The sequence below is a fragment of the Globicephala melas genome, chromosome 1 (assembly GCF_963455315.2).
Source record: "Globicephala melas chromosome 1, mGloMel1.2, whole genome shotgun sequence".
In the NCBI taxonomy this organism is placed as follows: domain Eukaryota; kingdom Metazoa; phylum Chordata; class Mammalia; order Artiodactyla; family Delphinidae; genus Globicephala; species Globicephala melas.
The window spans coordinates 182,818,500-182,838,967 of record NC_083314.1 but is presented as its reverse complement, the minus strand read 5'-3'; the positions used below and the strand labels follow the sequence as shown (position 1 = coordinate 182,838,967).

Below are 20,468 nucleotides of genomic sequence, written 5' to 3'. Positions count from 1 at the left end.
GTTTTGAAGATTAAGTGAGACTATCCCCCATGAAGTCCTAGAGCAGTCGCTGGCCTTAGACATCACTCTGCCAACGTTACCTGTTATGATGGTAACGATGACACAGATGATGAAGTCCTTCTCCCCCCGAAATCATTCCCCTTCGTAGCCCAGATGACTCTCCTTACTCTGAATGTTGATGGTTCTCACTTTGTTCCACACTATTTAGCATCTTCTGCTCTTTGTGGTTCTTTGGGGTGTGCCTAGCTCTCTCCCCATAAAGATCCTAAGCTTTGGGGAGGCAGGGTCTGGCCCACGGTCTGCCTGTCTGATGATGAGACAGATGAGAACCAGAATAAGGGGCATGGGCTGGGCAGCACGGGTCTGGGAGTAGACAGGTGACCCAGACACGCCCCATCCGGCTGGGAGCCAGACAGCAGTGCAGCGACGCTCCCTGGTGGTTGGGTCCAGCTCTGGGGCTTAGTCGATGTGAATATGACACAGGAGGAAGCCTGGCTCTGGGAATTCAGTTTCCTTTGCTCAGAGGGGCTGCCTTTAAGCGGGACAGGGGCTCCACCCAGGGGGGATCTGCGTGGGAGGTGTCCTTGTTACCGTGAGAGCACAGGAGGGGGCGGCTGGTGCTCGAAGATAGTTCGTAACTCGGTGTGGTTCCCCGGGGCCTCTGCTTGCTTGATGGCAGCTCAGTAGGCCTGAGATGACCCATGGGTCTGCCTACAGAGTTGACAGGACAGTTGACCCCGTGATGGCACGAACACCCCACTATTATGTTGACTTATCTCTGTGCCTGGCTGTGAGCTCTTTAAGAGCAGGCTTCATGTGCTCTTTATTTAAAATTTTTTTATTTTTTTACACAGCAGGTGCTTATTAGTTATCCATTTTATACATATTAGTGTGTATATGTCAATCCCACTCTCCCAATTCATCACACCAACACTCCACCCACACCCCGCTTTCCTCCCTTGGTGTCCATATGTTTTTTCTCTACTTCTGTGTCTCAATTTCTGCTCTGCAACCAGTTCACCTGTACCATTTTTCTAGGTTCCACATGTATGCATTAATAGACGATATTTGTTTTTCTCTTTCTGACTTACTTCACTCTGTATGACAGTCTCTAGGTCCATCCACGTCTCTACAAATGACCCAATTTCGTTCCTTTTATGGCTGAGTAATATTCCATTGTGTATATATGTACCACATCTTCTTTATCCATTCATCTGTTGATGGGTATTTAGGTTATTTCCATGACCTGGCTATTGTAAATAGTGCTGCAGTGAACACTGGGGTGCATGTGTCTTTTTGAATTATGGTTTTTCTCTGGGTATCTGTCCAGTAGTGGGATTGCTGGATCATATGGTAATTCTATTTTTAGTTTTTTAAGGAACCTCCATACTGTTCTCCATAGTGGCTGTATCAATTTACATTCCCACCAACAGTGCAAGAGGGTTCCCTTTTCTCCACACCCTCTCCAGCATTTATTGTTTGTAGATTTTCTGATGATGCCCATTCTAACCGGTGTGAGGTGATAACCTCATTGTAGTTTTGATTTTCATTTCTCTAATAATTAGTGATGTTGAGCATCTTTTCATGTGCTTCTTGGCCATCTGTATGTCTTCTTTGGAGAAATGTCTATTTAGGTCTTCTGCCCATTTTTGGATTGGGTTGTTTGTTAGTTTAATATTGAGCTGCATGAGCTGTTTATATATTTTGGAGATTAATCCTTTGTCTGTTGATTCATTTGCAAATATTTTCTCCCATTCTGAGGGTTGTCTTTTTGTCTTGTTTATAGTTTCCTTTGCTGTTCAAAAGCTTTTAAGTTTCATGAGGTCCCATTTGTTTATTTTTGTTTTTATTTCCATTACTCTAGGAGGTGGGTCAAAAAAGATCTTGCTGTGATTTACATCATAGAGCGTTCTGCCTATGTTTTCCTCTAAGAGTTTCATATTGTCTGGTCTTACATTTAGGTCTTTAATCCATTTTGAGTTTATTTTTGTGTATGGTGTTAGTGAGTGTTCTAATGTCATTCTTTTACACGTAGCTATCCAGTTTTCCCAGCACCACTTATTGAAGAGGCTGTCTTTTCTCCACTGTATATTCTTGCCTCCTTTATCAAAGATAAGGTGACCATAGATGCATGGGTTTATCTCTGGGCTTTCTATCCTGTTCCATTGATCTATATTTCTGTTTTTGTGCCAGTACCATATTGTCTTGACTACTGTAGCTTTGTAATATAGTCTGAAGTCAGGGAGTCTGATTCCTCCACCTCCGTTTTTTCCCCTCAAGATTGCTTTGGCTATTCAAGGTCTTTTCTGTCTTCATACAAATTTTAAGATTTTTTTTCTAGTTCTGGAAAAAATGCCATTGGTAATTTGATAGGGATTGCATTGAATCTGTAGATTGCTTTGGGTAGTATAGTCATTTTCAGAATATTGATTCTTCCAATCCAAGAACATGGTATATCTCTCCATCTGTTTGTGTCATCTTTGATTTCTTTCATCAGTGTCTTATAGTTTTCTGAGTACAGGTCTTTTACATCCTTAGGTAGGTTTATTCCTAGGTATTTTATTCTCTTCGTTGCAATGGTGAATGGGATTGTTTCCTTAATTTCTCTTTCTGATCTCTCATTGTTAGTGTAAAGGAATGCAAGAGATTTCTGTGCAACTTTACCAATTTCATTGATTAGCTCTAGTAGTTTTCTGGTGGCATCTTTAGGATTCTCTGTGTAAAGTATCATGTCATCTGCAAACAGTGACAGTTTTACTTCTTCTTTTCCAATTTGTATTCCTTTTATTTCTTTTTCTTCTTGATTGCCGTGGCTAGGACTTCCAAAACTATGTTGAATAATAGTGGCAAGAGTGGAAATCCTTGTCTTGTTCCTGATCTTAGAGGAAATGCTTTCAGCTTTTCACCATTGAGAATGATGTTTGCTGTGGGTTTGTCATATATGGCCTTTATTATGCTGAGGTAGTTTCCCTCTATGCCTACTTTCTGGAGAGTTTTTTTTTATCATAAATGGGTGCTGAATTTTGTCAAAAGCTTTTTCTGCATCTATTGAGATGATCATATGGTTTTTATCCTTCAGTTTGTTAATGTGGTGTATCACATTGATTGATTTGTGTATATTGAAGAATCCTTGCATCCCTAGGATAAATCCCACCTGATCATGTTGTATGATCCTTTTAACGTATTGTTGGATTCTGTTTGCCAGTATTTTGTTGAGGATTTTTGCATCTATATTCATTAGTGATATTGTTCTGTAATTTTCTTTTTTTGTAGCATCTCTGTCTGGTTTTGATATCAGGGTGATGGTGGCCTCATAGAATGAGTTTGGGAGTGTTCCTTCCTCTGCAATTTTTTTTTTTTTTTTTGGCAGTACACGGGCCTCTCACTGTTGTGGCCTCTCCCGTTGTGGAGCACAGGCTCCGGATGTGCAGGCTCAGGGGCCATGACTCACGGGCCCAGTCGCTCTGCGGCATGTGGGATGTTCCCGGACTGGGGCACGAACCCATGTCCCCTGCATCGGCAGGCGGACTCTCAACCACTGCGCCACCAGGGAAGCCCCTTGTTGGAACATTTTTAACCACAGTTTCAATTTCATTTCTTGTGATTGGTCTGTTCATATTTTCTATTTCTTCCTGGTTCAGTATTTGAAGGTTATACCTTTCTGAGAATTTGTCCATTTCTTCCAGGTTGTCCATTTTACTGGCATAGAGTTGCTTGTAGTAGTCTCTTAGGATGCTTTGTATTTCTGCAATGTCCCTTGTAACTTCTCCTTTTTCATTTCTAATTTTACTGATTTGAGTCCTCTCCCTCTTTTTCTTGATGAGTCTGTCTAAAGGTTTATCAATTTTGTTTATGTTCTCAAAGAACCAGCTTTTAGTTTTATTGATCTTTGCTATTGTTTTCTTTGTTTCTATTTCATTTATTTCTGCTCTGATCTTTATGATTTCTTTCCTTCTACTAACTTTGGGGTTTGTTTGTTCTTCTTCCTCTACTTACTTTAGGTGTAAGGTTAGATTGTTTATTTGAGAGTTTTCTTGTTTCTTGAGGTAGGATTGTATTGTTATAAACTTCCATCTTAGAACTGCTTTTGTTGCATCCCATAGGATTTTAAAAAAATAAATTTATTTATTTATTTCTGGCTGCGTTGGGTCTTCGTTGCTGTGCATGGGCTTTCTCAAGTTGTGGTGAGTGGGGGCTACTCTTTGTTGTGGTGCACGGGCTTCTAATTGCAGTGGCTTCTCTTATCGCAGATCAGGGGCTCTAGGCATGCAAACTTTGGTAGTTGTGGCACTCGGGCTCAGTAGTTGTGGCTCGTGGGCTCTAGAGCACAGGCTCAGTAATTGGGGCGCATGGACTTAGCTGCTCTGCGGCATGTAGGATCTTCCTGGACCAGGGCTTGAACCCGTGTCCCCTGCATTGGCAGGTGGATTCTTAACCGCTGCACCACCACGGAAGTCCCTGCATCCCATAGGTTTTGGATCATTGTGTTTTTGTTGTCATTTGTCTCTACATATTTTTTGATTTCCTCCTTAATTTCTTCAGTGATCTCTTGGTTATTTAGTAATGTATTGTTTAGCCTCCACGTGTTTATGTTTTTTTATGGTTTTTCCCCTGTAATTTATTTCTAATATCATAGTGTTTTGGTCGGAAAAGATGCTTGATATGATTTCAGTTTTCTTAAATTTACCGAGGCTTGATCTGTGACCCAAGATGTGATCTATCCTGGAGAATGTTCCATGTGCACTTGAGAATAAAGTGTAATTTGCTGTTTTCTGATGGAATGTCCTATAAGTGTCATTTAAAGCTTGTGTTTCCTTATTAATTTTCTGTCTGGATGGTCTGTTCATTGGTGTAAGTGAGGGGTTAAAGTCCTCCACTATTATTGTGTTACTGCCCATTTCCTCTTTTATAGCTGTTAGCATTTTCCTTATGTACTGAGGTGCTCTGATGTTGGGGGTGCATATATATTTATAATTTTTTTAACAACTTTATTGGAGTATAGTTGCTTTACAATGTTGTGTTAGTTTCTGCTGTAACAAAGTGAATCAGCTGTACATATACATATATCCCCATATCCCCTCCCTCTTGCATCTCCCTCCCACCCTCCCTATCCCACCCCTCTAGGTGGTCACAAAGCACTGAGCTGATCTCCCTGTGCTATGCGGCTGCTTCCCACTAGCTATTTTACATTTGGTAGTGTATATATGTCCATGCCACTCTCTCACTTCGTCCCAGCTTACCCTTCCCCCTCCCCGTGTCCTCAAGTCCATTCTCTATGTCTGCGTCTTTATTCCTGTCCTGCCCCAGGTTCTCCAGAACCTTTTTTTATTTTTTTAGATTCCATATATATGTGTTAGCAAATGTTATTTGTTTTTCTCTTTCTGACTAACTTCACTCTGTATGACAGACTCTATGTCCATCCACCTCACTATAAATAACTCAGTTTCATTTCTTTTTATGACTGAGTAATATTCTACTGTATATATGTACCACATCTTCTTTATCCATTCATCTGTCGATGGACACTTAGGTTGCTTCCATGTCCTGGCTATTGTAAATAGAGCTGCAATGAACATTGTGGTACATAACTCTTTTTGAATTATGGTTTTCTCAGGGTATATGCCCAGTAGTGGGATGCTGGGTCATATGGTAGTTCTATTTTTAGTTTTTTAACGCACCTCCAAACTGTTCTTCATAGTGGCTGTATCAATTTACATTCCCAGCAGCAGTGCAAGAGTGTTCCCTTTTCTCCACACCCTCTCCACCATTTATTGTTTGTAGATTTTTTTGATGATGACCATTCTGACTGGTGTGAGGGATACCTCACTGTAGTTTTGATTTGCATTTCTCTAATGATTAGTGGTGTTGAGCATCCTTTCATGTGTTTGTTGGCGATCTGTATATCTTCTTTGGAGACATGTCTGTTTAGGTCTTCTGCCCATTTTTGGATTGGGTTGTTTGTTTTTTGTTATGGAACTGCATGAGCTGCTTGTATATTTTGGAGATTAACCCTTTGTCAGTTGCTTCATTTGCAAATATTTTATCCCATTCTGAGGGTTTTCTTTTCATCTTGTTTATGGTTTCCTTTGCTGTGCAAAAGATTTTAAGTTTCATTAGGTCCCATTTGTTTATTTTTGTTTTTATTTCCATTTCTCTAGGAGGGTCAAAAAGGATCTTGCTGTGATTTATGTCATAGAGTATTATGCCTATGTTTTCCTCTAAGAGTTTTATAGTGTCTGGCCTTACATTTACGTCTTTAGGTGTATTTATAATTGTTATATTTTTTTTGTGGATTGATTCCTTGATCATTATGTAGTGTTCTTCCTTGTCTCTTGTAACATTCTTTATTTTAAAGTCTATTTTATCTGTTATGAGTATTGCTACTCCAACTTTCTTTTGATTTCCATTTGCATGGAATATCTTTTTCCATCCCCTCACTTTCAGTCTGTATGTGTCCCTAGGTCTGAAGTGGGTTTCTTATAGACAGCGTATAGATGGGTCTTGTTTTTGTATCCAGTCAGCAAACATCTGTCTTTTGGTTGGAGCATTTAATCCATTCACACTTAAGGTGATTATTGATATGTATGTTCCTATTACCATTGGGTTTGTTTTTGTAGGTCCTTTTCTTCTCTTGTGTTTCCCACTTAGAGCAATTCCTTTAGCATTTGTTGTAGAGCTGGTTTGGTGGTGCTGAATTCTCTTAGCTTTTGCTTGTCTGTAAAGCTTTTCATTTCTCCATCGAATCTGAATGAGATCCTTGCTGGGTAGAGTAATCTTGGTTGTAGGTTCTTCCCTTTCATTGGTTTAAATATATCGTGCCACTCCCTTCTGGCTTGTAGAGTTTCTGCTGTGAAATCAGCTGTTAACCTTATGGGAGTTCCCTTGTATGTTATTTGTCATTTTTCCCTTGTTGCTTTTACTAAATTTTCTTTGTCTTTAATTTTTGTCAATTTGGTTACTATGTGTCTCAGCATGTTTCTCTTTGGGTTTATCCTGCCTGGGACTCTCTGCGCTTCCTGGACTTGGGTGGCTATTTCCTTTCCCATGTTAGGGAAGTTTTCAACTATAATCTCTTCAAATATTTTCCTGGGTCCTTTCTCTCTCTCTTCTCCTTCTGGGACCCCTATAACGTGAATGTTGGTGCATTTAATGTTGTCCGAGAGGTCTCTTAGGCTGCCTTCATTTCTTTTCATTCCTTTTTCTTTATTCTGTTCTGCAGCAGTGAATTGCACCATTCTGTCTTCCAGGTCACTTATCCGTTCTTCTGCTATTGATTCCTTCTAGGGTAGTTTTCTTTTCAGTTATTGTATTGTTCATCTCTGTTTGTTTGTTCTTTAATTCTTCTAGGTCTTTGTTAAGCATTTCTTGCATCTTCTTGATCTTTTCCTCCATTCTTTTTCCGAGGTCTTGGATCATCCTCACTATAATTATTCTGAATTCTTTTTCTGGAAGGTTGCCTATCTCCACTTCATTTAGTTGTTTTTCTGGGTTTTTATCTTCTTCCTTCATAGTACATAGTCCTCTTCCTTTTCCTTTTGTCTATCTTTCTGTGAATGTGGCTTTGTTCCACAGGCTGCAGAATTGTATTTCTTCTTGCTTCTGCTGTCTGCCCTCTCAGGCTTCATGTGGTCTTATTCTCTGACTGGTCATAGTAGGTGCTCAATAAACATTTGTAGAGTAAACATTGATTGCAATAAGTAGTCCAGGGAGTTTTTCTCTTTGCACGACAGTAGCAGTAGAGGGGGGCCCTGCCAGGTTAGGGTGGCTGTTGCCTGAGGGATGTTTATAAAGGCCTTCTTTGGGAGTCTGGGTCTTTGGGACACTGTGATGAATCTAGAGGTGTCTGGGGTGCCCTGTGCCTCCATCCTTCTGGGCCATTAGGGGTCACTTAGCTCTCAGCATGATCCTGGGCAAGGGCATGGATCCCAGGGGTTCCAGTTGGCATAGACTATTCCCCCAGATATCAAGGCTCCTGAAATTCAGGTAGATGGGCTGATGCACCTAGGAAGTGGCACTTCCTGACTCTAGCCACTGCCTGCTGTCAAGGTCATTCAATTGTTCAGTTTCATTAATGACTGTCACACATGCTAACCCATGCTCATACATACCTTTCATTACCAGCTCATGCCTATTTAGTTTCTGGGAAACTTATTATTGTAGATTGAAAGCTACACACTTGAATAGTTTATAATATGCAGAATTGTTTCAAGACCTGGTGTTTATTATTGTATAAATTCTGAACTCCTTTTCTGAAAGTATTAGAAAAACGTCAATCCTATAATTCTTTACAAAATAACTACATTCCGTGACAATACGGTTACAAATGTTTATTTTGAAGAAGATGCTCAGCATGTCCTGTTTACTATTCTCTTGAGATGCAAAATGTTAGTTAGGTCTCTGAGGTGAATGAATGAATGCTTTGTGCAACCAAATGGGCACCAGTAGATAAAGGGAAGGATTGACTCCAACTAACTCTGAAGAGTCACTGTGATGATACCATTCACTGTGGGAATAGGGGGTGGATGGGGGTGGAAGGGGGTGGAGGGTGGGATCGATGAAGGTAAGTCCAGCAGCACTGGAAGATTCTGAGCTGGACCATTTGGTACCTGCTGCCTCCTCGGGGCCTCTGTGGAGCCAGCTTGCAACTCGTAGACCTTCTAATCATAATCATGATAGTGATGATGGTGGGGCATAGCTATACGCCAGTCAGGGTATTAAGAATTTTCACTCCTTATAATTACCCATGAGGTGGTATTATCTCAGTTTCATAGGAAACTGAGGTCTAGACAGGTTAAGCGATGTTCTCAAGATCAGAGAGTGCATAAGTGGCAGAGCCAGCGCCCCAAGCCAGGTCTGTTTGCTTCTAAAGCATGTGCTCTTAACTGTGATACTGTATCACCTTCCCACAGTGACTTAGAGTTAATTAAATCACCAGTAAATGTTTATCTAGGAGCTGCTGGGTTTTGCTGCTTTTGCACTTGCTTCAACTATCTTAAGTAATAAACATGTACAAACACGCAGCATACTCAGGACACACACACAGGCATTCATAGATGCGATTTTATTTCTCTAATGCCCACTCTTCCTCCCTCCCTCCCCCCATGCACCCACCCACCCACCCACTCATCCATCCATCTGTCTAACAAGCACTTATCAGGACATTGTGAGGTCTCAGGGGTACATCAGTGATGACATATTCCTTGCCCTTGAGGAGTACATGGCCCAGTGGGGGGATGCTATCCAAGTAAACAAGCCCTTAGGATGCAGAGTGATAAATCCTGCACACTGGGGGAAGGTGCTGGGTGCCATGGGAGCACAGAGGATGGGCAACCCATCCTGTCATGAAGAGTTAGGAGGGCCAGCCAGGGGAGGTGACACCTATCTATGGTGACACCGTAGGGAAGACATCTTCTAAGGCGGGGAAAGAGAATATGTTCTCTCTCAGGGACGAGAGGGAACAATGTGCTGGTTGATCAGCTTCTTTGGTTGCAGAGTCAACAGTAAAAATCTGTACAACAAGGCAGCTCTGTTTTTGTCATAGGTTTCTGCTTCCCAGCTTCTTGGTGAAAGGTCCAGTCTTCTGGACTGAGATGGCTTGGGCTCTGGTGATTAGTCATTGGCTAGCTCGTGGTCGTGGCTGGTTTCCACAATGATGTGAGGCCCTGACTGCCCACGCCCCCCAGGCCGGTGACCTTCATACCATGTGGCATGGGTGGTTTTTTCTACCTTGAGCTGCTCCGCTTCCCTGGTTTTGGTGGTGTGTCTTCTTTTTCTTCAAGGCCAAGTTTAGCGTCTCTGTGGTCACGGGTGTCCACTCCCTAATGTCCAAGCCCAGAAGAGGCTAACTGCAGAGGGAGGCTGCAGGTCTCTAGGTGGCCAGGCTGCTCTATCACGAGGAGTCCTCCACGAACCCCAGCTGCACAGAAAGTTGAGAAGGGAGGCCCGTTCTCCACATTTTTCTGGTTGGCAAGGGTGGCAGCTCCGTACTGTATCATCACCAAGATCAAGGGAACTGTGTACTAGTCCAACCTTAATCTAACTTACAGTCCCTACCATTTTCACGTTAGCAGGTTCATTTGGAGCTGGAAGTAATGGCCCACATCATGCTTCAGAGCCCGAGCAATGACTTATGTGGATGTCACCCACTGGCTTTTTATGGAAATTGTTAATAAATCAGTAATTCTATCTGCAGTGATGTTGTTGTGTTTATAAATATTTAATTTACCTCCAGGTGCCCACATTTCTTCCATCTTTGCCTTAAACTCTGCAGACATTGCTCTTCGTTCTGAAGCGCTCCTCAATACGTTATCAGTAGTGGGAAAGGTTCACTCTCTCTCTCTCTCTCTTTCTGTCTCTCTGTCTCTGTCTCTGTCTCTGTAATATGGCTTTTTCTTTTCTTTTCTTTTTAATCTTTGTGTGATTTGGCTCGGGGCTTGGGGCTCATGCTGAGACAAGGCAACATTTCTTGTGACAGTGATGAAAGGTTACTCCAGCTTCAGAAGGAGACCAACTAAATGTTCCAGTTCTGACCTTGCATGAGTGGAGACCTGTTGTTGGCATGTGTTTTTCCCCTCCTTCAAATTAATGACATTTAGAAGCTGAAATGGTGTCTGATGTTTTCCTCCTACAGAGAAATATCTTTGTCCTTGCCACTGACTCAGAAACCCAGTGCTTTGATTATTATAGTTTGGCAGGTTGAATGGAAAGGTCTTAAAAAAGTCAAAATAGAAACACAGTCCAAGTCGAGTGTTTCTCCACTGGAGATGGGGTTCCGGCCTCACAAAAGAGGACAGCGGCTGGGAAACAGCAAAAAACTTTCTTACCTCTCAGGATCCAATGTGAGCTAATTGTTGTTATTATCTTTTTATTCTTCTGTTTCAGGAAATTGCAGCTTATTTAATAACATTTGAGAAACACGAAGAATGGCTAACCACATCCCCTAAGACAAGGTAATGTCCCAGATCTCACAGTTTTTCAAATATGTACAGTAAATGGATTGATGTTCATTGATTACCTGATTTGGCCAGTCAATTCATGGGCAAGTTCAAAAGGCCATGTTCTGCCTGAGAGCTTGTGACACTGAGGTCTCAGTCATCAGCCTAAGACGGTGGTAGTGACTGCAATCGGATGGATTAAAAACAGGGCAGCCGCTATCGTGCAAGTTGGAAATTTTAAGCTGCTGGCTTGACGTTGGATCCTTCAGCCGGGTGCTTGGAAAAGGTCTGGCGGGCAGGACCATCAGGGGAAGTTGCTTTTGGGAAAGTGCCCATCTGACACCCGTGTTCTCTAGAAACTTACTTTCTAAAAGGGAAACTACCTCACCTGTCCACTTTCATCTCAATACGTTTTACAAACTGAAAGTCAAGTTTTTCTTGATGGTGTTAAGGTCTCCCAAATCAGAATTCACGGCTAAGTTTGCAGTTTATTATTTAGTCAATGTCCGTGAACCTGTCCACTGCCATGGACACTGAACTAGTCTCACCACTTGGGAATAGAGGGAATTGGTGAAGATTCAGCTGACTTGAATTCTGTCAGTGCAAGTGATATTCTTTTGTGAAGAATGGAGACATTGGGATTTAGGGCTGATTTTTAAAGGCAGCCTCTTCTTTCCTCCCTAGCTCTCATGTTTTCATTTTTAGAATGTTCCGTTCTAGAGCTTCGGAAGTACCCGGCCACTCTCTTCCAATTGCCACAGTTTTTCTATCAGCGGTGACGGGGCCAGGTGTTTAACAGCCTGAGTGGTGTTAGCTGGAGTGCGGCTTACAGGATAACTGCTCTGTGGGTTTGAATTTGAGAGGCAGAAAGCCCAGTCTGTTCCCTTTGTCCAGAAGCACCAAATTCTCCAAATTTGTTAACTGGGAGACCAGGGAAAGGGTTGGGGGTGTGTCCTCTGCCCACTTGGCCATCAGCTTGACCTGTTCATCCTTTGTGAGCCATGGAGGAAAGATGTTTCCTCAGTCTAGAAGATTCTTTAACATATTTCTTCGTGAGGCTTAGGTTTTTACTGGTTAGCATCCATTAGATGAGGACAGAATTTTCCATTTTGAAGGAGGTCAGAGGATACTGAGGAAAGGAGGATTAGTTCCTGAGACCTGCATCCTCCAGGTGAGGGTAGAGGTTGACTCTGAGTCTTTTACCTTTCAGCCTGAACCCCTCTGTAGGATGTCTTCAACTCCTCAGCCTTCTGAGGCTGTGATTTCCTTTGCTATAAAATCACATGGTTTGTATCAGTCAGCTTTTGATGTGATAATGCCTTGTAAGAAACAATATCCAAACTAAGTGACTTATAACAATACATTTTTATTTCCTGCTCATGGGTCTGTGGGGTGGCTGTGGCTTTGGGTTGACTTCAGGACCACTGGAGATGCGTCTTTCTGTTGTAGAACCTAGGCTGAGGAAGCCTCCCTGCCCCCATCCCTTCCCTGTCTGGGACATCTGGTTCTCATGGGGGATGGCAGAGGCTTAAAAGCCCGAGGCAATCCAAGGCAGGCACAGTGAAAACCCCTGGATATGATGCTGGATGTGGCATCATATGTCACACCTGCTCACAAATCCATTAGCCAAAGTCATTCCCGTAGCTGAGCCCAATAAGAATGAGGCCAAGAAGGACATTCTTTGCTACAGTGGGGTCAGAGTAGGGGCAGGGAGAATGATGGTGATGCAGTCTACTCTTTGGTGAGCACAGCCGTGTCCTGTACCATGGAAAGCCTGGCACACTCATCTCTCCTTCCTTCTGGGGACATCTTCTTCCAGGGCAGTGGTTCCCAAACTTGAGCAGGCATCAGAATCAGCTGAAGGGCTTGTTAAAGTAACGTGCTGCACCCCACCCCCAGTTTCTGATTCAGTATGTCTGGTGTGGGACCTGAGCACCCGTTATTTCTAACAGGTTCCCAGGTGATGGGGTGCAGCTGGCCTGGGACCTTACTTTGAGAACTGCTGCCCTAGCTTCTCTGGACGGAAGAGAGCCTGTCTGATCCCTGCTTCAGCACCATTTCCTGGCTCCCCACAGCGGTTCTCATTTCAAGCAGCCTCCAGCCGCTCCACACTCCCTTCACTCCTCAGCAAAACACTCCCTGAATCTAAGTGGAAGGAAAGAGCTTCTCTTTAGCCAGAGAGTGAGAGTTTCTGGAACGTGTCCCGGGCCAGACGTCTGATTTCAGATATGCAGACACATGTCCTGTTTCAGCTGCCCTCTGCCTGCACAACGGGGCGGGGATTCTGCCTCACGTTTCAGTCTGAATTTGGGTTTCCACTGAGAAGCGAATGTCACTCACGGTCATGCCTGACTCACTTGACTTTTGGGAGTATAAATAGAGCTGAGAGCCTTCCCATCCCGAGGCACAAGGGGTGCCCCGGCAGCAGAGAGGGAGTGTGGGTTTCGATATTGACAAATCTGGGTTTGAGCCTTGGCCCTGTCACTCAGTAGCTTTGTGACTTTAAGAAAGTCGTTTCATCCCCTTTCAAAGGTCTACTTTTTCTTCTTCACGCATGAAACAGGGGTCAATGTTGATTCTGTCCTCACTGATTCTGTCACGATGAGGACTGAATGAGATAGTATTTGTGATCTTTCTTTGCATGCTGTGAGGGTCCATGTCCAAGCACGGGGGTGTCATCGTCCCTCTTGTCTGCAAGGGGCTGTCCCCAGGCCTCCTGGAGGCTTTGATTTTAGGACGCACCTTCCACAATCTCTCCAGGCTTTGGAAGGACGAATTTCTTCCCTAAGGGCAGAGGGTGAAGACAGAACGTTTCCTATTAGTCTTATAATATCCAATCCGTGTTTACACTTGAAAGCGTCTTGTCCCAGGAGGGGGAAAAGTTGCTGTGATTGTTCAAGAATCTTCTTAAAGTAGTTGTTGAGTTGAGTTTGGATCTCCCCACCCCGCCTTCTCTTGTATTGAAATTAATTGACGCAGTGAACTGCTGAGCTCTTGCAAACCGGCCTCCTGGTATTAAGGAATTAATGACACCAAAACTCTGTTGAACGAGGAGGTGATACAACTTCTCTTTGCTGCCGCTGCTAATTTCATTTTAGAAAATTAATAAAAATGAATTGCACCACTGACATTTATAGAGTTTCCTAATAAAATGATACATTGTTTGTGTGGAGGAATCCCTATTAAATTAATTGTTGTATTCAGCTCACATATAGATGTTGGTATAGGAGCTGCAGAGGGACCCACTCCTTGTCTCCGTGGCTTGCTGATGGCTGGGGGTTATAAATAGAGTCCTTGCTCGATCCTGCCCTAATTACAGAGAAGGTCCTGGGAGCCCCGCTCACCTGTTTAATAATGAAGTGTGCTACAAGGAGGCTCCCAGGGTTGGGGGTCCCGGGGGCAGCAGTGGCGCTATGACAGGGCTGAATGCAGATTGTTGAAACAGCCCATATTGTATTATCAGCAACTGGGATCTCCTGGAAATGGCACCTTGAGAAATCACCCTTCAAGACGTCTTTATTTGGCACTTGCTCTGTGCCCAGCACTACAGTAATGCCGCAGGGAGACCCCAGGGGACTCCACACTCCCCACCCCACCAGCTGGATTTAGAATCTTGGAATCAAGAGCTTCCACCCTCCGTCTTGTATGTTCTTCCAGCTCCTCCTTCTGGCCTTGATTCTTTGTCACTTTCTCTGTGAGGCCCTCCCTGAGCCCACAATTTAGAATCGCACCCCTGCCATCCAGGCAGAATCCCTTTCCTCTTTCCCTGTTTTCTGTTTCTCTAGTGTACTTACCACCGTCTGACACACTGTGCAGTTCCCCTATTTATTTGTTTAATTCACTTATTCATTATCTGACCTCCTCTCCCCCAAAGTAAAAGGACCACAAGGAGAGGGACTTTCGGTCTAGCTCGTTCAAGGGGCCTCCCCAGTGCCTGCAGCGCTGCTGGACACACGGTGGGTGCTCCATGAATATTGTGAAATGAATGAGAGAGTGAGTCAGGGTTTGAAGGGAGAGACCTGGGCTGACTCTCTTTTTGTCTTGTATAGATTGCCCTTGTACTGTGCTCTGGGGTACTTCTGTGGGCTTGTAAGTCCTTTCAACACCTCTGCCAGGCGATGAGATGGAGAGAGGGTGTATTATCTGTCCAAGGTTGCACAGCGAATGTTGGAACTGGAACTTGAACCCAGGATTATCTTATTGCAAAGCCCACAAACTTAGCTTTGATGCTGACCCTCTGCTGGTGTGGGATTTGAAGGTGGCCCCGCAAATTGTTCCACTATTCTTTCCCACCTCCCATCTCCACGAAGTCTGAACCACCCGGGAGACCCAGCCTCCCTTTGCTGGTGAGCTTAGCTGTGGGTTCCTGTGCTGGCCTCTGGAGATGGATTTAGCCCGGAGTTGCAGGCAGTGTAGAGAAGCACACACTTCCCCCCAGGGTGGAGAGCAGAGCCCAGCAGAGCACAGGCAGGCGGGCTGCGAAACTTAGCAATCCCAATAATTTATTTCTCCTCCCCTGGGAAACATGCAAACTTCCTTGGAAGCCGGGGACACGCAAAGCTCAAAATGGAATCGAAAACATTTCCTTCCCAGGAATCCTGTGTGTATCGGTTAGAAGGAGGCTGGAAAATGTTATTCATTATCTAATTAATTAATTAGATTTAAATAGATGACGTCTTAACGCTGAAACACTAAAGGTCTAATAATAGAATTTTCCTATAATGAACACTAAATGCTTCTTGGTCAATAAGCAGTAAAACAGCCAATAGAGGGAGGGTTCTGGAAGGAAAGGAGAAGAAAAGTGAGACCTGAGTTTCAAGAAGACCCAAGGGACTCGGCGAGAGACCCACCCTCGCTCTCCCGGCTCTCAGGACCCTGTAGGTCCACTGCTTCTTCCGCCCTGGACCTTTCCCACCCCAGTGGTAGGAACATGTCTTGGGTCTTCTGCCCTTTCCTCCAAAGTTCTCCCTCCCAGGACTCCAAGAACTCCAGGGTTTGACTATTAACTCTCTGTGGACCTTCCCCAAGTCTGAACCTCTCTCCTGGGCCGCCTGGATGTCATGTTATTGTCTCAAACTCATCACCTTTCCTCTCCCTCCTGCCCTCACTTCTGCTCTTTCCCGTTCTCTGATTTCCCTTGTTGTCAGAACCTCATCTTAAAGGGTCCAAAGCTCACACCTTGTCCTCCTTCACGGCCCCTCTTTCTCTTTCATCCCCTGAATAGAATTAGTCACCAGTTCTGCCAGTTGCAAACTGTAATTCACATCCTTACTTTCCTGTGTCCCCCAGGTTCGGCCCTTGCCACCTGCATCATGCTTGGGTTATGAAACAGCTCTGGACACTCGCCTCTCCAGGCTGGACTCCTTTCCTCCCGCTGGTTTCCCTGAAATGCTCCTTTTGTTACATTGCTGTTCTCCTTGAAAACCTTAGCAACTTCCTATGAGATGAAGCCAGCGTTGTGTTCAAGGCCCTTATTCTGCCTCAACCTCCCTTTCTCAGTCTTTTTCTTCGACTCCCCACAGCAAAGCACCCATTACAGTTAGGGGCCTGCTTCCTGCTCTTCAGAGGCCACTGACCTCCCCTCAAATGCCCCACGTCCAACCCAATCCGCCCCTCGGATCTGACGTCTTCCCGGGAGGTCCCCCAAACACGCCAACTCACGGGGAGCCCTCTTCTCTGTCAGCTTCTGCAGCCCGCGTTCTTTGTCATCAGTTTTTGACAATTTAGTGATCATAAGTGTGGAAGTCTTACCTCCTCACGGGGACAGCGAGCTCCCCAGGGCAGGGCCGCGCCTTCCCTGTTGTCTCCGAAGGGCTTGCACGCAGAGAAGCAGGAGCTTTGAGGGTGCGCGGCAGTGTGCGGGCTCGCGGTTGCGCGGCAGACTCGCACCTGCGCAGACCAGCGGAGAGGGGCCAGGCGGTGGCGCCAGGGATGGGCAGAGCGCTCCACCCAGGAAGCCAGCCTCATCAGGCCCCACGTGGGTCCCTGTGCAGGTGGGGCTGCTTTGGCCAGGACCTCTGTAAGTGGCACACGAGAGTCACCTCTCACTGCCAGGTCTTCTGCTCCTTGGGGCAGTTGCAGGACTTTGCTAAGGAAGCCCCTATTCCTGGGGAGTGAGCAGAATAGAATTGCACAAATCATGTGGAGATCCCATCTGGAGGATTAAAAAATTCCCAGAACTAAAAAGGAATTTTTAAGATAATTTTTTTAAAATTTATTTTTATTTCTTTGGCTGCATTGGGTCTTCATGGCTGCGTGCGGGCTTTCTCTAGTTGCGGCGAGCAGGGGCTACTCTTTGTTGCGGTGAGTGGGCTTCTCATTGCGGTGGCTTCTCTTGTTGCAGAGCATGGACTCCAGGTGTGCGGGCTTCAGTAGTTGTGGCTCACGGGCTCTAGAGCGCAGGCTCAGTAGTTGTGGCTCACGGGCTCTAGAGCACAGGCTCAGTAGTTGTGGTGCAGGGACTTAGTTGCTCCGCGGCATGTGGGATCTTCCCGGACCAGGGCTTGAACCTGTGTCCCCTGCACTGGCAGGCAGATTCTTAACCACTGCGCCACCAGGGAAGTCATGATATGTGCTACAACATGGATGAGCTATGAGGACGTGATGCTCAGTGAAATGAACCAGCCACAGGAGGGTGAGTACTGGATGATCCCGTTTATGTGAGGTGCTGAAAGCAGTCAGATTCGTGGAGGCACAGAGTGGAATGGTGGGGGCCAGGGACTGGGGGAGGGGTGGGGAGTTAGGGTTTGATGGGACAGAGTTTCAGTTTGGGATGATGAAAAAGTTTTGAGGATGGGTGGTGGTGAGGGCTGCACAACAATGCGAGTGTACTTAATGCCAGTGAACAGTACACTTAAAAACGGAAAATTTTATGTTATATATATTTTACAACAATTAAAAGAAAAAGATTCCCACGACTGCCTCTGTAGCTGTGTCCAGCCAGGCAGAGCTGCGGGCTGAGGATTGGTCCTGTGCGTGTGTGCGTGCGCGTGTGTGTGTTTGTGGCGGGTGCTATTGGTGGACAGTTGGGGAGGGCAGCTTTATACCTAGATCATTTCAGGGACTCTGTCCTTCGGAACTGCAAAAGAAGAAATAAACTAGGCTGGCAATGATTGCAATGCGGTGACCTCTGCATTCTGTGCATTGGGGAACCTGCTATCAAATTAACAGAACGATGTGTCATGTTACATCCATTCCGCACTTCCTACCACATTGAGCAAATTCTTGACGAAGTCCAAACTGTTATCATTAACCAAAGAGCAAGAGTAGCAGCGGGTGGCAGCCGCTGGCTCAGGACCCACGAGGAGCCCCAGCTGCCCTGGGCCCCCCGGAAGGCATGCGCCTTGGGGGTCCTGTAGTTTGGATGCATTTCTGGATGAGGCGGGGAATGAGCGGTGACCTGGATCCTGAGGAAGCGTCTGGTGTCTCGATGGTGGTGGGGAAATCCCCAGCCTCCATATCAAAGTGGGTCTGCCCCAGATTCCAGTGCATCTTCCAGAATCACAGAATGCAGAATGTCAAAGTGGGAGGAGACGGTGGAGGCCACCGATTCCCCCCGGTGCCCAGGAAGGGGGCCAAGGCGGGGGCACTGGCTGCCCAGAACCCTGGTCCTTGGTGCCCCTGGGAGCAGACCCGGGCTGGCTTCAGGTTTCCAGCTGCACAGCCTTAAGTGGCCGCCCTTTGTGCAGGAGGGTGCGGGGGCATTTGTCACACTCACGGGCTTTGTGTGTCCTCTGCTATCGTGCCAGCTCTCATCACCTCCCTTCCCACTTCCTGGAGCCAGGAGTGCAAGTCTAGGGCCTCTTTCCTGGGAGGGAGCCAACAGAGGGGAGAGGGTGTGTTTGTGTCTCGTATCTCGCCGGTTTAGGCAGCTGCCAGCTTCTGCCTCCAACCTCCACTTTCTTTTACCCTCTTTATTTTTATCAACAATATCCATGCACGTAGTTTAATCAGGCAAATGGTCCTAAAAGTCTTGTAAGAAGGAACAGCAGCGCTGTGCCCTACAGCTCAGTCCCATCTCCCAGGAGTGACCACTGCCAATTCTTTTAGTTCTGATTTACCTCCCGACTTTTCAATGTGCTTATTCTGCTGTCTCTTGATTTGTCAGTTTTAGATGTTATCTTCTGACTTCCCTGTGTGCTGGAGGAGGATCTGTTCTCTCACTCTGCCATCTCCTCTGCTTCCCGTATCTGGGAAGAGGGCTCGTCAATGGGGGTAGCCAGCTTCCAGGGGTGGGGATCCTGAAAGTCTGCATCTCCAGATACCGACGTCTGGAGATGCCACTCGGGGTTCTCCGGAGAAGGATCTGTCAGTGCGCTGCCTGGTGGTTTGGGCTTGGAGGCTAGTGGTCTGGGAAGCAGGCAGGGAGGGGGCTTGAAATTTCACCATCAATTAACGAATTCTCCTGGTTTACATCCGTGTTTCCTGCCTCTCCTCTGCTGTCTCCAAGTTTGGGGTCTTTCGGGGTCCCTTTCTGCAAGAAGAAACACGTCTCCAGTGGGGGCAGAGACCGGTGGGGTGTGTGGGGCCCTGGGAGGGTCTGACTGTTCCCTGCACAGGTCTGCAGCCTCTCCCTCCCTCCCTCTCACCCTTTCCGAGTCTCTGCTTCTCTGGCACCTGATCCTTCCAGTCCACGGGTCTTTCTGGGGCTCTGCAGGCGAATTGGCTTGTTTATCCTGGTGCCCCCTCGAGGGCACGTGGGTTTTTGCTGCTTCTGTTCTGCCGAGTCGGTTACCAACGCTGCATCTGCCGTCCATCTCTCTAGACTGTGTTGACACCCTTGACCCCCTCCTGTCTCCGTTCCCCTTTGCTCTGTCCTTGTGGGTTTATACCCGTGATCACCCCTCTACTGTCATTAGATCGGAGACGCGATGCTCGGTCCTTCACGTCAAGGGACCCTGTCCCTTGAGGGTGGTGCTTGCTGGCCACTGCCCAGCCCTTCTGCCTGGGACCTGCTCCCCTGTTTTCTCTTCCTCTCTCCTCTTCTTAGGCTCACTCTCAGTCTTACTTGCTCTTTCACTGTCTTGCTTTTTTCTCTTTCTCTCCTTTTTAGTCTGCAGAAAGAAATGCCTCACGATGCAGTTTTGCAGTTTCGAAATGCACAGCTGCTTAGGGCCCAGGAAACCCTGCGGCTGAGACGTGCAGGCTTCTTGGGTGCAGGGAGGTGGGCCCAAAGGCCAGCAGCTCCAGTGATACCACACCCTCTTTAATGCAGCCCCCCCGGCTCAGAGCCTCTCCTGGTGTGGGCATAAGGGGTGTGACCTCTTCTGGGCAGGATTTTGGGGGTCCTGGGTGTGGCCAGGGCCAGTCAGTATGCCATGCAAGTCACCTGATAATGGCACCTTGATGCCTTTGTCTCTACTTGGCTATGAAGGTGTCTTCCGTGATTGTCCAAGTCTCCGGGCAGGGTGCTTCTCATCAGGGCATCTGCGATGCAAGTTGGGGTGCAGGGCACTCTGCCTGGAGACTGCTCACCCAGGGGACACCTGCCAGCACCTCTAAGCAGGACACCTGACAGTAAAGACTTTCTGAGAA

General features: G+C 46.1%; 1 protein-coding gene across 15 annotated transcripts in view; it reads left to right on the top strand.

Moving 5' to 3' along the window:
* CAMTA1 (calmodulin binding transcription activator 1) overlaps positions 1-20,468 on the top strand; it is an 894,146-nt gene that overhangs the window by 285,885 nt on the left and 587,793 nt on the right. For all 15 annotated transcript variants that reach the window (XM_060283626.1, XM_060283601.1, XM_060283652.1 and 12 more), the window contains one exon: positions 10,882-10,949. In XM_060283626.1, the coding sequence (XP_060139609.1) occupies positions 10,882-10,949 (68 nt within the window). The remainder of the gene's footprint in view (positions 1-10,881; positions 10,950-20,468) is intronic.